General features: G+C 46.9%; 1 protein-coding gene across 2 annotated transcripts in view; it reads left to right on the top strand.

Moving 5' to 3' along the window:
- adcyap1r1b (adenylate cyclase activating polypeptide 1b (pituitary) receptor type I) overlaps positions 1-12,883 on the top strand; it is a 14,401-nt gene extending 1,518 nt beyond the window's left edge. The window contains exons 2-14 of one of the 2 annotated variants that reach the window (XM_076045581.1): positions 4,634-4,768; positions 7,144-7,246; positions 7,878-7,991; positions 8,789-8,892; positions 9,000-9,097; positions 9,552-9,684; positions 9,843-9,996; positions 10,219-10,279; positions 10,371-10,440; positions 10,562-10,653; positions 10,922-11,051; positions 11,927-11,968; positions 12,506-12,883. In XM_076045581.1, the coding sequence (XP_075901696.1) occupies positions 4,724-4,768; positions 7,144-7,246; positions 7,878-7,991; positions 8,789-8,892; positions 9,000-9,097; positions 9,552-9,684; positions 9,843-9,996; positions 10,219-10,279; positions 10,371-10,440; positions 10,562-10,653; positions 10,922-11,051; positions 11,927-11,968; positions 12,506-12,883 (1,524 nt within the window). In that variant the 5' untranslated portion in view covers positions 4,634-4,723. The remainder of the gene's footprint in view (positions 1-4,633; positions 4,769-7,143; positions 7,247-7,877; positions 7,992-8,788; positions 8,893-8,999; positions 9,098-9,551; positions 9,685-9,842; positions 9,997-10,218; positions 10,280-10,370; positions 10,441-10,561; positions 10,654-10,921; positions 11,052-11,926; positions 11,969-12,505) is intronic. The other variant, XM_076045582.1, reaches the window with a different exon arrangement.
- Positions 12,884-16,242: the final 3,359 nt, after the last annotated feature.

Below are 16,242 nucleotides of genomic sequence, written 5' to 3' on the forward strand. Positions count from 1 at the left end.
CAGAACCCACCGCAGGGAGGAGTTCTTGAGGGTGGTGGGAGGCTGAACATCTGTGAACAAAAGAGATTTAAAAAGTAATGAGATTACACAAGGTATGTGTCATAACCTTGCATTAACATTATAGTAACCAAGTCAGTCCGCCTTGGAGGGTTTTCAATATGTGAGCAACTCGATCTAGCGAGACAATGATGTGAAATCTGGGTCCACACCAACCACAGTCGTGTTTGCATTGACTCAGTTCACTGTAGAAAAACATCAGAGCCAAGTTGAAATCGTTGGCAGTCTTTGCCTCTTCAGCTGCAGATTGCTGGTTTGAAGCCTTGCAGTGCAGCGTTCCGCCTCTGAGCTTTGCAAAACGTTTTGTGCAAAACGTCTTCTCTCTGATTCATCTTTCGTGTGAAAACACCGAAGGTTGAACTTGCAAGGCTAGCGCGGTCACAGCGCCGCACCATCACCTGCGTTGACGCGTTTGTGTACAGAAAATCCTTTAATTAGAAATGCAAGCACGACCTGCAGCGTTGACAGAAGCCCAGGCTGTCCACTGCATTGCACTGCACTGCACTGCACTGCACTGTCTGACTGAAACAACACACTGCCTTGTTTACTGCTGGACGTCAAATTGAATTCATCAGATCTGAAACATGGTCACGATGGCCCCCCCGATAAGGTGTTGCAAAGACGTAGACGTAGCTGTCGGAGCCAAAGGCGGAGATGTGCAGCCCATCAGATATCCGTCACGCTGACATTCTAATGGCCCAATTAGCCCGGTGGCATTTTCTGTGTGGAGTGGCAGCGGCGGAGGAAAGTGAGGGAGGAGAGACAGAGGAGGCTCGCCGTGGAGGCGGAGTCTCAGCACTGTGACAGACACCCTAGCAGCTGTCTCCACTGGTCTGGAGCAAAAAGCCCGGGTCGGTCCGGTCCCAGACCCAGTCTAGACTGTACCTTCAGAGTCCGTGTGGTCAAAAATAGAATTTTTTTTTTTTCCTTAGTTTTGTTAATTTTGTTGCGATAAATGCGACCATTTAGATTGCAGTTCTTTTTGCTTCACTGCCTTTTTTTTTACCGCTTTCCTGTGATTTTCTTCATCCTAATTGAATTTTTAGAGGCGTAAACGAGACAAAAGCGACAGGAAGCAGGAAAGCAGGACACTGGAAGTGTAATCAGTGCACCTCCCTCTTCCCTCTTCCTCCCCAAAATAATGATGATGGTTAAGTAACGTCTGAGTATAACAACCCCCCCCCCCCCCCGCCGCCCCCACCCCGCCCCCCCAACATCCCGACTGCTTCATAATTCTTTGAGCTAAATTTAGAGCCTCAGACTTGAGTGACTTACTGTGATATGTGGCGGGAATTAGACGGTCTAGCGCTGGATTAACATGCTGCATGATGATTTTTGAAGTCGAGCTGAGAATATCTCCGCTATTCATCATTAGCTTTTTTTTTTTTTTCCCTCCCCTCCCCTCTGGATAAAAACAGCGTTGCATTAGGAGGAGATTAGAGGCGAGGAGTGGAAGGCAGGAGGTGTGTGTGTGTGTGTGTGTGTGTGTGTGGGGGGGGGGGGGGGTGAGAAGCCTTCAGCCTGCAGCTGTCAGCACCTGACCACCAGATATCCCAGAGGGGTCCCAGCAAAAACACCAAGCACAGGCCTTGTTGTCCACAACCATGCAACCTCACAATGCAGCTGCACCGTCCCAACCTTTGTCTGATGCAACCACTGCAACCACTGCAACCACTGCAACCACTGGCATTAGAAGAGACATCACGAGCATGGACGGACGTAATGAGCATCAAATTAATGTCAGAGAGGTCTCTCTCTCTCTGTCTCTCTGTCTCTCTGTCTCTCTCTCTATCTGTCTGTCTGTCTGTCTCTCTCTGTCTCTCTCTCTCTCACTCTCTCTGTCTCTCTCTCTCTCACTCTCTCTGTCTGTCTCTCTGTCTCTCTCTCTCTCACTCTGTCTGTCTCTCTGTCTCTCTCTATCTGTCTGTCTGTCTGTCTGTCTCTCTCTGTCTCTCTGTCTCTCTCACTCTGTCTGTCTGTCTCTCTCTGTCTCTCTCTCTCTGTCTCTCTCTCTGTCTGTCTGTCTCTCGCTCTGTCTCTCTCTCTCTCTCTCGCTCTGTCTGTCTCTCTCTCACTGTGTCTGTCTCTCTGTCTCTCTCACTCTGTCTGTCTGTCTCTCTCTATCTGTCTGTCTGTCTGTCTGTCTCTCTCTCGCTCTCTGTCGCTCTCTCTCTCTCACTCTCTCTCTCCCTCTCTCTCTGTCTCTCTCTCTCTCTCCCTCTATTCATTTCCTCTTCCCTCTACAGTCACTCTGGAGAAACATAGATTCGGATCCACAAAGCGGCTGTTTTGCGTTTGTGGCAGAAAAGTCGTTGAGATGGTACCAAAAAGGCTCGTTCAGGTGAAAAGCGCTGGAAATTACAATGAGTCGTGAGTAGCAACAGGGCGGCGCCAGACTCATTTCAATATATTTCAGTTGATCGTTTTGCACAAAACGACTTCGCCTTCCATGCAAATATGCCCCATTAGAACCAACGCATGATTCACAAAGACTTTGCGCTGCAGAAAAACAGCCGCTGCTTCTGGCGTCGTCTCCTCAGAGCTCATTGGTTGGGCCTCATATTTCTGACTCAATGGTTTTTCTTTCATTTTCATGACTGAACGACGTCGTTTCCCGCTGTGCTCCACTCTGTGAGGATCTGGCCCAGTTTGTCTTGCTTTCTAAACTTGTGTGCGAGTTGATTTTATTTTGTGTGCGAGTATCCGTCAACAGTTTGTGTCGCACACTAAGAGACGTGCGAAGCTGACACCACTCCAGCTGCTGAGACTGGCTGGTGTGCTGATTGCAGCTCAGGAGACATTCCTGGGCAGACACGAAGCTCTGACATGCTGTGAGTTGAAACGTCTTGTCCACAAAAAGCCAAAGCTGAGGTTTGGAAAAGAAAACATCTGAATGCTGAATGATGAAAAAAAAAAAAGGGGGAAACAACAACAAATGAAACGTTTTGCAGAGGATTGGGTTAGGACAGGTGATATAGTTGGTGCTAGAATATTTAATTTGTATAAGTACTTCAATGCATATATGATGAAATTACGATAACACTGTGTACAGTTGTACAGTGTTTTCCCAACAGATGGCGCTACCCTCAGAAATGTAGCATCACCAGTGTGACTACTGCAAAGCTGCGATGATAGCGTCGCCATCTGATACCTGATTGGACGGAATGCCACTGCCGTCCTATCAGATGCAGGTGCAGTGCTGGCCTCCAGACGACCACACTGCCTCTGATGTGTTTGCACTGGAGCGATCTAAGAGTGCTCTTCACCGCCCGCCTCTTTGTCGGAGCTCACAGTGTGACGCCACCTGCTGCGGCTGTATGAGATACCATCAGAGATTCCAAGGTTGGGGGAGATATGCTTGTTGCAGAATTGAATCACCGGCAGCCTGTGCTGGCTGGAGCATGAAGCATGAAAACTCTCTCTAAGGCCCAGGATCAGCAAGCTGACGTTGCTGTGGTCCAAACAAAGCTGGCCTGACACATTCACCATCTACTGTTGCTTTGTGATGTTTCTGGCAGGTTTACGAGTCCCTCGATTCAAGTCAACTCAAACCCCTGCATTGCTGAGTTCTTGCGCTGAGCTTCTCGTTGGCGTGCGTGGATATTTGTGCTTCGATTTCCCGGTTGGAGTTTTGAAGCAATGGAATACAAAGAGCAGCGAGACCTGAGAAATTCTATTTCCAGTGAAGCAGGAGGTTTGAGGTCCATGTGGTGAGCGTCAGATCCAAACTCAGCAGCTCTCAGCTGTTGCTCTTGACAACGGCAGTAGGTTGAGGCAGTGTGTGTTGCTGGCAGCATTCCGATGGAGCGGGAGCGCCAAGCGCTTCCTGGGGGACGAGGCCGAGCGCTCACTTCTGCCACTTGGCTTCGCTCGTGCCAACGCTTCGGGCCTGCCGGGTCGGTCCGCATCCATGTGGACCCACAGATCCAGCGAGGCAGGCGTGCCGCCGACACCTGGTTTGATATTTGGATTCCGTTGGTGTGTGCCCCGGTATTCAGTGCGCTCGGTCCTGGGGGAGGAAGTCAGTCCATTCCTTCCCCAAACTGCCCCACTTTCAACGCTTGATATTTGCCATTTCCAGCTGCCACTGTGGCCAGACTGGCCGAGGCTGCTGAAGACTCCAAGTCTTTCACATTACATTCAGTTGCAAACCAATTTATTTGCATCTGAGTTATACAGTCGATGTCAATCGCTGTTACCAAGAATCACAATGAAGTCTTCACTGCCGCCTCATTGACATTTAAAGCATTGAATTTCACATCCACCGTTTTGATTTCTTTGATATTGCACTGGAGCTGGTTGCTGTTGCGTCATACAAGCCTCCATGTGGTTTACTGTAGGAGGATGCAAAGAGCAATGCAATTCACTTCCATACAAAAAGGCAGACAGGCAGTTGCACTGATGTTTGACCGACGTTCCTCCAGACTGCAGGAAGTTCAACACAACGTGCCAAACATTTGGATTCCTTGATGTTCTCGACAATGAGGATTTCTTGACAGAGGTTTCTGGAGACACTTGGAGAGAGTTTATATTGGGGTGAAGGTCCAGACTGAGTTGATGTCTTTCCTCCCGTCAGGTCCCGAGGTGAGCTACTGCCCTGCTGCCCTGCTGCTCTGCTGCCTGGATGCTGTGAACGGTTGTGTTGGTAAAAACAGAGACGACCACCATGTCTGTTCCCAACGTCCTCGCCCTCCTCTTCCTCCTGCCCTCGGTAAGATGACTCAAACCGTTGTGTTTTTACATCTAAGCTGTTTCTGAATGTACAACACAATCAAACTCAATCAGCAACAGGCCAAATAAATCAATGAAATCAAACGCTTTCCCAGTGCGTTGCTTAACACCTGTTTGCGGTCACATTGAAAAGCTCATTGTGTGTCTGCGTCAGTTTCAAACGATGAGTGGGTGAAGTGCACAGCAGACTCTTCCTGGGCTCAGGCACCCAGCGCAGCCCCACTGGGAGCAGAAGAAGAAGCCTTGACCTCCGGAGCAGCCGCGGCCGTGGCCTCTGAGACGTGCACAGATGTGAAGTACAGATGTTTGGCCGTCAAAGCCCTCAAGTGCAGTGAGAAAAGCCTGACTCATACATTGATTCAGGCCTATTATGACCCACATAAATGGATCATCTTCAACTGCAACTCTGCAAAATGCTGCCCGAGGGCCGCGGCCAGCAGGTCGCCCTCACTGTGCACTGCTTCCTCACAGTGCTCACTGTTGCTCTGGTCATTATCCAAAGACAAAAAGGAAAGATCGAATCAACCATAAAAGTCATGAGAAATGGAAAATATTGTGTGGCAGAAAAACTGTGAATGGAACTACTGCGTTATCGTAACGGAAAACTCAGTTATTTCAGCAGTGATATCGAAACTAAGGTCACTGGAATTGTTAGTAAGTGGGTTCACGAGTGGCAGCGGCCCTGGACTCAGTGATGCGAAGCCAATCATGTAGAACAAGCTCTGCTTGACCCCATTAGACACGGTGGACGGACTCGCAGCAGATATAATTGACCACAAGATGTCGCCGAGCAGTGGAATAAACAGAGACTACTGTATTCATTAACTTCACCAACACTCAGCTGAAATATAATATAATATATAATATTAGGGAGGTACCGACACCAATATCAGTATTGGGTATCGGGTTGAGTACTTTACCACGACACCAATACCAGGTGTATACGTATGTATGTAAAAAAAAAAAAACAAAACTCTCCAATTTGTGTTTGTACAGCAGCTCCTCATCTCACACTGGCAGTGAGGGAGTCTGGAGCCACAGTCTGCCACAGCGATGTGTTACTCATCGCTCGTTCTGGGAGGTCCCTGGTGTTTGATCGATCACACCCTCCGCCCACGCTAGTTTTCCTGGGAACAGACAGCATGATGTTTTCTTGCAATCACCCAAAACCTCCTGCAATGACTTCCTGTTGTCGAGTCGGAGCTGAAAATGGTTTCGAACAGTGAGAGCGAGATTTTTTTTTGTTTTGTTCTCGATATAGTTCCACATGGACAGAAACATAGAACATAAAAATGTAGACAGATTACATCGCAGTTATTTGTGATGTACTCTCATAGATTTGAACTGTACTGTTATTGGAAAATACAGCATTATATTTGATTAGAGCAAAGCAAAATTCCTGTCAATCGACAAAACATAGGCGTTAGCATTTTAATTGCTTTAATCTATAATGGGGGTATAAAACAATTCATTATTATTACGGTGAGAGTAGAGACAAAGAAGAAAATGTAAAAAACAAATAAAACTGGTTGAAATAGGGGGGAAAAAAATCCTTTAATACTGAAGATATGAATGATATGTCACATGGTACCCATGTTCCCAGCTGAGAAAATCAAATGATTGACGGGCACGTGTCCCCCTCCCCAACACCAGGGGGCGGTATCAGTCTTTCCAGCGTCTTCATTTCCGGTGAACCTCCTTTGTTGCACTGGAGTGCGATATAACACCGGTGTAATGTGCGCACTGGTCTTTCATTTAACGAGTTCCCTCGCCCGACGGCTGCAGATGTGCGTCGCCACCGCTGGGAACACACGTGAGTCACTTGTGCGTCGGCTTGTGTGTCGACAATTACTGCACTAAATCGTCCGTGCGACTCCCAAGTGGGGCGGGGCTGACGTCAGCCGCTCATTTGCTACACCTTGCAAAACTGGGACGCTGCGTCTTAGCCGCTGACCCCCAGAGATGCAAAACCATCCTCCCACCACCATGAATAAGCCCCTCCCCCACCCAGCCACCCAGCCAGCCGCCGGACGCCTTGTTGTTCTCCGGCTCTTTGGCCTCTGTCTGCTGTCAACATCTGTATTAAGAAACATCTGCTCGGTCTGGTGGGACAACCCACCCCAACCCCCCACCCCCCTGGCCTTGTGTTCCAGGGACTGATGGTGGTCGTCTGGGTGAATTCATTGGTCGAGTGTTTAAACAGATCCCTGAAAGCTCTTCCACACTGTGATATGAAGCGCATGCTGAGGCTCATCAGGCAGCCACTTCCTGTCTACTTCTGGGTCATTCCTCTGATCTGTGTGTGTGTGTGTGTGTGTGTGTGTGTGTGTCCAACACTCATGCTCCATTTCCCAGGTGTTGAGTCAACAAGTCCCTTCCAACTGTGTGATCAAGAGGGAGCAGGAGAAATGCATGGAGATGATGGCCTCAGATGATCCTGGAAATGATCCTGAGTTTGGTAGGAGTTCAGTTTGAGCGTCTGTTTGTTCGCCCTCCATGTCTGTTCCTCCAAATAACAATAATAATAATAATAATAATAATAATACATCGATACAAACAAAAATATCTCTACAGCCTGGATATTGCCGATGGCTTCCTGATTCTTTGATACGGCTCTGACTGCGAGCACTTGGTCTGAGGAATGAAGGGCTGTTGAGGTCTTTAGTGACGATGGCACTTGAATGGCTCTGACTCACAAGTGCCTCTTCTGGCTGAGGAGGAAATGACCAGGAGAGAACAGTTTGGCCTCGTTCTCCTCACTCACCTTCTTCTCCTAACCAGTTTGTCAGGACAGCAGAGCAGAAAGGCTCAGAAAGTACTGTCTTCTACTCGTTATGGAACATCTGGAGAAGTTGGTCCCTGAAAGCATTGGCGCTGTCTTTGGCGTATTGTTCAGTAAAAACCACTCAATTGTTTTTAACGTGCTTCTTCATTTTTCTTGAAAATGCACAGAGATGAGTAAGAGGTCATAAAACTGGGTTTTACAAATAATGAAGTAGTGGGGGAAAAAGTGTCAAATGTGTTAATGTTCTAATTTGATCATGCATGAATTTGATATTGGAATGAGATTTGCCATTGTGTGTCCGCAGGCTGTCCATGGATGTGGGACAACCTGACCTGCTGGCAGCCTGCCAGGATTGGAGACGTGGTTGCAGTCAACTGTCCTGAGCTCTTCTCTCAGTTCATGAGTGAAGAAGACTTTGGTCAGTTCATCCTGTTGCTTCACATGTGTCTGATTGTGCCCCGCTGACAGGAGACCAAATTCAAAGTTTTAGCTTTGCATTATTTTATTTTATTTTATTTATGTTGCCAAAATGAGACTCATTCACATACTCCAAATTAGACATTAAGGCAACATGTTCTCGACACACTATGGTACCCATTGTGGTTTTGCCCACAACTGTTCTAGGCGGTTAAGGGGTGGTTTTGGGGTGGTTCTAGGTATACCTGTGGTGGTTCTGAGTTGGTTCTGGGTGGTTCTAGGTATGCCATGGGTGGTGCTGGGTTGGTTCTGGGTGATTCTAGGTATGTCTGGGGTGGTTCTAGGTTGGTTCCAGGTGGTTCTAGGTGTGCCATCTGTGGTTCTGGGTGGTTCTAGGTATGCCAGGGGTGGTTCTGGGTGGTTCTAGGTATGTCTGGTGGTTCTGGGGTAGTTCTAGGTTGGTTCCAGGTGGTTCTAGGTATGCCATGGGTGGTTCTGGGTGGTTCTAGGTATGCCAGGGGTGGTTCTTGGTGGTTCTAGGTGGTGGTTCTAGGCCAGATATGAGCAAACTACAAAACTGCAAGCTATATTTTCTCCTCCTATGAGGTGGCTCACCAAAACACTTCATCCATCTGCTGCTGCTCCGGTGCCTCTGGCACATTTTGCAACCAAGTGTGGATGTGCAGTATATTGTCCCACATATATGCTGTATATCTTGTCACTATTTCCAGGTTTTCATGTCGACCGGCTGTCTCGAACTACTGAACTGACGTGAGGCTCGTGTGTTTTTGTCAACAGAACTGGGCAAAGTGAGCCGCAACTGCACAGAGTTCGGCTGGTCCGAAACCTTCCCGCACTACATCGAAGCCTGTCTGTACGAGGAGGGGAACGGCAGCACTGTGGTGAGAAGACTCTGATGCTGTCAGATGGTTCAGGATTCAGAAGAAGAAAAAACAAACCCTTCTTTCTATGATCTATAAGTATTTGTGCTTTCGGGCTTGTGTTCCAGGACATGTACTACGTGTCGGTCAAGGCTCTCTACACGGTTGGCTACAGCACCTCTCTGGTCTCCCTCACCATGGCCATGGTCATCCTCTGCAGGTTCAGGTGAGACCTCCGAGTCTGACGGTGGACACTGGCAGTGTGGGTCCCAGTGGCTCAGTGCTGCTGTGTGTGATGGAGTCAACGGTTGTCTCAGTCAGTCACTCTGGAGACATCTCTGCCGCTCTGATGCTTTTCCTTGATAGTAGAACATCCTGTCACTGTCCTTTAAGTGTCACTTCAAGTCCTCCACTGTACAACATCTGTCCAGTCATCTGAGAACCGAACACATTGCACAAACTAGATGCTTCAATAAAAGCATACTTGTTCAAAAGTACACTGAGATAAAATCTCAGACTCTTGAGGTCTTGTAAGTCCATGATGTCAGTGGACAGATTTGATTGGTCCATTCAGTGTGGCCTTGACCATACATTATAGTATAGTTATACACTTTAGTGTATCACACGTTCACTTTTTACGTCATTCACACTCTGAGCTGTGTGCTTGTGTTTCTGCGCAGGAAGCTGCACTGCACCAGGAACTTCATCCACATGAATCTCTTTGTCTCCTTCATCCTGAGAGCTATTTCAGTCTTCATCAAAGATGGCGTCCTGTACGCCCAGGAGGACAGCGAGCACTGCTTCATTCACACTGTGAGTGCCGTCAGACGCTGCTGCCTACGCTGCCTTTCCTCCTCCAGCGCTTCTCCCGGCAGCAGCTCACTGCGTCTCCCGGGCCGCTCTCTCTCTGCCTCTCTGTCTCTCTCTCTCTCTCTCTCCCTGCCCCCCCCCCCCCCCTCCCTCTCTCCCAGCTGGAGTGTCGAGCCGTCATGATCTTCTTCCACTACTGTGTCCTCTCCAACTACTTCTGGCTCTTCATCGAGGGACTGTACCTCTTCACCCTGCTGGTGGAGACCTTCTTCCCCGAGAAGAGATACTTCTACTGGTACATCATCATCGGCTGGGGTGAGAGTCCTTAGCGTTGGCGCCCTCTAGTGGTGAATCACTACTGATTCTATCCTCAATCCTGCATAAAAAACAAGTCGTTCTTGTGTTGTTTTTTTAATATCACTTCTTATCACATTTCTTTTATTTTATTAAAACTGCATTTGCCTTCAGTCGCTCAACCCCCATCCTCAATAAAATTATGTTGAAATTGAAATGGACGTTGAATGTGTGCCTCTTCAGGAGCCCCCACCCTGTGTGTGACCGTGTGGGCGGTGCTGAGGCTTCACTTTGATGATATCGGGTAGGTCCGCCACCACCAACCCCCACCTACAGGGTGCTGATGTCATTGAGGTGATTTCTACGCAGGCACTGAGAGCTTCTCGTTGATCCAGGTGTTGGGACATGAATGACAATGCTGCCATCTGGTGGGTTATCAAGGGACCAGTTCTGGCCTCTATTATGGTATGACGTCATTTAAAAAAAAAACAAAAAAAAAAACAAAGTTTGTCTCTGTGATAGTGTGATCTTTTTTCTTTTTTCTTTTTTTGAATACAATTTTGTAATGCAATTTGGTTTTCCATAGGTCAACTTTGTCCTCTTCATCGGCATCATCGTCATACTGGTGCAGAAGTTGCAGTCTCCAGACATCGGAGGAAATGAATCCAGCATTTACCTGTGAGTTCATCGTGTTTGTTCCTTCAACTGGAATATTTGACGTCCGGAATCTTTCAGGTCAATTACATTTTTTTTTTTTTTTTCAAGTCGGGGAGAACAGAAAGCTAAAGAGAGAACTTTAGAGAAAATCTTTCAGACCCTGGGTGTCCAGCGTATAATATTTGGCTTTGATTTATCATTTTTATACTATATTGCTAAAAGTTTCAAAGTTTAACATACACTGCCCATAAATACATGTGATATGTTTGAATGTGTGTGTGTGTTCCAGGAGGCTGGCCCGCTCCACTCTGCTGCTGATCCCCCTGTTTGGGATCCACTACACCGTCTTTGCCTTCTCCCCTGAGAACGTGAGCAAGCGAGAGCGCCTGGTATTTGAGCTGGGCCTGGGATCCTTCCAGGTGACTCCCACCTCCCACTGGCTGCATGATGAGTGGCCCGTTGCCCCTCACCCACCGTTCCTTCACCGCCCACAATATACAGAATTCCGCTGATTGAGACTCCACACTGAAGCCGCTGGTCCATTTTGAGTTTTAATTTAAAATTTGGTGAATAAAGTCGATGTAAACAGGAAACTGGCGACAACGGAAGTACTCCTCTGGGGTTGTGTGCAGAGCCTTTCCACTTTATTCTCAACATTTCGACGTTAATCTTGGAAATTAAATTTTTTTTTACTTTGACTTTAATCAGTAAAATTTTGACTTAATTCTTGAATTTTCCACTTCCACATTATCCTCGAAATTTCAACCTCGGAATTTTCACTTTAATCATTACATTTCTACTTTAATCCCCCCCCAAAAAAAAATTGACTATTTTTTTTGTGAAATTTCGATTCTAATCACAAAATTTCAGCTTTAATCTCAAAATTTCAGCTTTATTCTCGATATTTTGATTTCAATCACAAAATTTCTAATTTATTCGCGAAATGGAAACTTGAAAAAAAATATTTCTTCATATTTTTTTTTCTCTTCTTGTGGCCCTAATTCTCTTTTCTTCTTTTCACATTTTCATTTGTAAATGTGCTTTTCTTTTTTACTCTTCTAATGTTGTGTGGATCTCTAAAAGGAGACAGCAACATTCTATTCTGTTCTGTTACACCAAATATCTTTTTGAGGTGAATCCCTCGAAATCTTCATCTCTCACTAGCTTTTCTCAGTGGATACAAAACAACCACAATATAACACAATACAATACAATATCATGACATTACACACAGGTGCATGTGTGCACAGTGAAGTCATCAGCAGCTCCGTCTAATGACTCTGTGTTCCTGCAGGGCTTCGTGGTGGCCGTCCTCTACTGCTTCCTGAATGGAGAGGTAAGCCTCAAAGCAGCCACTCACACAGCAAACTGCCTCCACTCACACACAACCACACTGACAGTGCTGTCAAATAGAAAGTGGGCCAAAGTCGATGGCTCTTTGTGTCTAAAACTGACAGATTAGCTGAAAATCCAAAAATGCTAAAAACCAGCCAGCGTCAAGAACCTGCCCACAACCCGGTCCAGAACCTCTCAGAACAAAATGTGCTTTGTTGAACTTCGAATACTTGCCTAACAACTTCAAAACACGACCTGCAAAATTGCAATTAATGCAACACTTTTGTGATCTCCCTCTCTATGGAGACGCCTGGAAAACCTCCTGATGGGAGCGTCCAAACCTTTCCGCCATATTTGAGAGGTTCTTCCAGGTTTCGCTGGTTTCCATCACCGGCTCTCAGGGCCACATTGATGTTTCATGCAGCTCTCGGGGTGATGGAAACGGCAGCTCGTGTTGGGCAACAACATCTAGTCAACCTTGCAGCTGAGTGAAGCTTGTCTCTTTTCAGCGAGGTCCATTAATAATGACCTTGTGAAGTATATCCCTAAAGGTGCAATCGGAGATCAAGAGGAAATGGCGCAGCTGGACGGTGAACAGGTATTTTGCTGTGGACCTGAAGCACCGGCATCCTTCGCTGGCGAGCAGTGGGGTGAACGGGGGCACGCAGCTGTCCATCCTCAGCAAGAGCAGCTCGCAGATCCGCATGTCCAGCCTGCAGGCGGAGACCCCGGCGACCTGAACCCGGCGCTGGCCGACCACCACCACGACAAGAACCCACCGGCCGGCGCCCCCGTCCTCGTCCCCATGACCAGCCTCAGCAACCCCTTCAACAACCCCTACCCCAACCCCTACCCTGAGGAGAGCACCCTGGAGACGCAGCTCAGCTCCAGCGACCCGCAGCAGCCTCTCGTCTGAAACCACACTTTGATCGCGGGTCGTCCACCCGACTGGCCCGGCCCGGTTCCTCTCGCCTGTCGCTGGCGTCTGGAGGGACCGGGCGGCAGTGAATCCTTTCAGTCCGTTCAAAGGACCTTTGTCTACAAGGTCTTGTTGTACATAAGCTCTCCACTCTGTTAGATGTTGATCACAGATCCTACAGCTTGTAGCTGAGGGAGCTGCTGGTGCTGCTGCTGGTGCTGCTGCTGGTGCTGCTGCTGGTGCTGCTGCTGGTGGGTGTCTAGTGGTGTAAAATGCACAGTTCTGCCAAATCATCACAGCAAAAATCTTTCCAGAGAATTTTTTGGAATCCCGTCTGTATTTAAAAAAAAAAAAGAAGAGGGCGGTGTTTGTAGTTTTTAAATAGCCGCTAGTACAGAATATGTCAATGAAAATGAGCGTGCGTTGCATCGCGCGTCTCACTTGTTGCATGGAGTTGTATCGCTAGATGTTCTGAGCAGCACATTTTATAGGTTTTTTTTGTGTGTTTTGTTCAGGGGGTGGGAGAGGGAGGGGGGGTTGGGCTCAGGGTGCCAGCAGCAAAATGCTTCATGTGTTCAGCGGCGTTTTAAAGTGGCCGAGGTGAAGGTTCAGGTACCAGTGACACTTCTGGATAACAACTGGCAAATCTTTTTCTGTTTTCAATGCTTTGTAATCAATCCCACAGCTGCCGTCATTTCTTCACATCATCTGTGGAAAAGTTGTCACTTTTTCAACGCTTCAATTTAAAAAAAAAAAAGTCCTCTGGCCATCCCAGAGAGACGCTAAATCTCTTCACTCAACATGTTTCTCACATGTGTGTATTTTGCTTTGCACTGCAATCTGCTTTCAAACTGAAATCCCCCCCCCCCTCTCTGTGGTCATTCTGGACTCTTCTCAATCCAAACATTCAACTCTTTCTTTAATTGTGTCTCCAAAAGTGCCTTGAAGCACAAAACCAGTGAATTCACTTTTGTGAGAATTTGTCTTTTTCATTTGCAAACCAAACTGCAAAGTGCTTCAGCAAAGTGCTTTCAATCCTCCTTCAGACTGAAGCAGTGCTGCAAACTGGCAAACCTTCTAGGCGACGCTAACTCGTCTCTGCTAGACGGTGAGCAGCAAATATGACTATGATGATGAATCCCGCTGTTTTTCCAGTGCAAAACTACAAAAACGCAGCCAAACTGTATTTGAATGCAAACAGCTGCCTCACCCAGGAGTCAACGAGAAAAAAAAAACATCAAGTGTTTTTTTTTACATTTCTATTTCTGACCTCAAGTCAGGAGGTTCTATCTGCTGACAGGCCGTCTACAAGCAACATGTGAATTGTGGGATATTTCCAGATGTGTATTTATTTTGATTTTCTTTTCATTGCTGCAGAGGTCTGTAATCAGCCCAACACCGCCCCCTGGTGGTGGTGGTGGTGGTAGTGCTGGCTCAGTCCCTGCGTGAGGCCTCCTGCAGGCTGTTGTCACTTATTGCTGGTGAGCTCGGTAGGAGAGGTTTCACCTCGCGTCGTGACGTCATCATGAGCAGACTGCTGCTGTGGAATTGAGACTACACACTGAAGTTATTGTAATGAGGGCAGCGCTGAGCGTTCCACTGCACCTGGTTGTAGTTTGGAGTTGCCGACTCTCCCGGACGCCTGCGTTGACGCCCTGCAGCTCATTTCTCTATCAGTGTCGTGTTTATCTTTTCCTTAAAAAAAAACAAAAAACAAAACCCACTGACATTCATTTGATGGTGCGGATGGAATCAGTTGGTTGTTTTTGTTTGAAATGGTGCCGATCACTGGACGTCCATCGTAGTTTGCGTTGGATAAATTGGGAATTCTCTTTTCTCTAAGTGACGTCCCTAGTTTTGCTCATCGTGCATTTTGACCAGCAAATGACCAAAATGATTGGAGACCGACGAAGAAGACCTGACTGGAAACTGCACTGCGGGGTGGTTAATAATCACTGTACAGATCCGCCAGCAGCCACCAGAGGGCGCTGCTGGCGAACGAGGTGCTGGACAATCAGCGTCGCTGCTTTGCTTCAGTTGAATGTTGAGTTTTAGACAAACATGGAGACAATCTCACCACCAGGTCACTTTCTTTTCCTTCTTCCTTGGGGTTTTACTGGGAGTCACTTCCTGTCGTGTTGATGTGGCAGTCGCAGCCTTATATTGCCGGTACTACATTGATGTCAAAACAAAAACAATATGGGAAAAAAATAAATAAATACGTTAATATATAGATAAAAATAAAAATGATGAAAACAAAAATGATTCTTTGAACTCTTGTTGCCATCGCGTCATACAGTAGTTAGCTGCAGTGTTTTAAACGAGCCGACATTGTGACTACATTGAAATGTGTACCTTTGTAAAGTTCTCTGTGGTTCAATTTCGATCGCTGTCGTTTGGGGAAGAAGAAAGACAGAAAAAAAAAATAGACAAAAAAAAATTGTGATTGCTTTCATATGTTTTATTATTCCTGTTTGTTTTTGTTTTTCTGAAATGGTGATCGTGTTTGCAACAAAAGAGAAAAGCTCTAGCGCCTCCTAGGATTGCCTCTGTACTCTCCGTGGGCTGCTTGCATGCGTGTTGAAAACCTTTTTTTTTTTTTTATGTCATTTGAGTAGAAGATGTAACGACCTCAGCGCAGGGCTGCGGGTTTTGGCTTTCAGGAGGGAACCGTCTTTCTCCGGTCTGATGAACGGATGAGGCCGTTTGTCGTTCCCCCCACAAAGTGAATACTGGCTTTCATTTGATCGGCCGAATTTGTAGTTCCAAACATTTTCCTTTGAATGTTACAAACAAACATGAGGAAAAGTGAATGACAGTCAAACAAAACAACAACAAAAAATCCCCTGGTTTCATCTTTTCTTCCCCTCGACTTGACGTCAAAGCATGACATGAACCTCCTGTTACTTTGTGATGCTCTTCGTGGACTCGCGTCATTGTTTGACTCGCAGAGGTGATGGCACTCAGCTGCTTTAGTGCCAATTGATGAATGTAACTCAAAGTGCTTGAGCTCATCTCTTCTCCCTCATCAGACATTTTTCTTCTGGTCGGACCAGGACATTTTGTACATTCCAAAAGTATCCCCAATAAATGTTTTTAACTGGTTGGCTCAGCTGGTTGTCTGTCATGAATCCGGGTGACGAGCCGCCTCCAGCAGGAGTGGGCGGCTCCACAAAAACTTTCCAACACGGCGAAGCCACAAAAGGAAAATCATTTATTTATTCATCATAATAGCAGAAACAGACGCTTGCCCACGATATGATGCATCTCACAACCATTTCCAGTTCCACACGGTGAAGCAGAACATTCAAAAGAAGCACAGCACAATGCTAAATTAACACCAGATTACGATAAAT

This window comes from Nelusetta ayraudi, unplaced genomic scaffold (assembly GCF_046127955.1).
Source record: "Nelusetta ayraudi isolate G7.1 ecotype Tasmania unplaced genomic scaffold, CSIRO-AGI_Nayr_v1 ptg000084l, whole genome shotgun sequence".
Taxonomy (NCBI): Eukaryota; Metazoa; Chordata; class Actinopteri; order Tetraodontiformes; family Monacanthidae; genus Nelusetta; species Nelusetta ayraudi.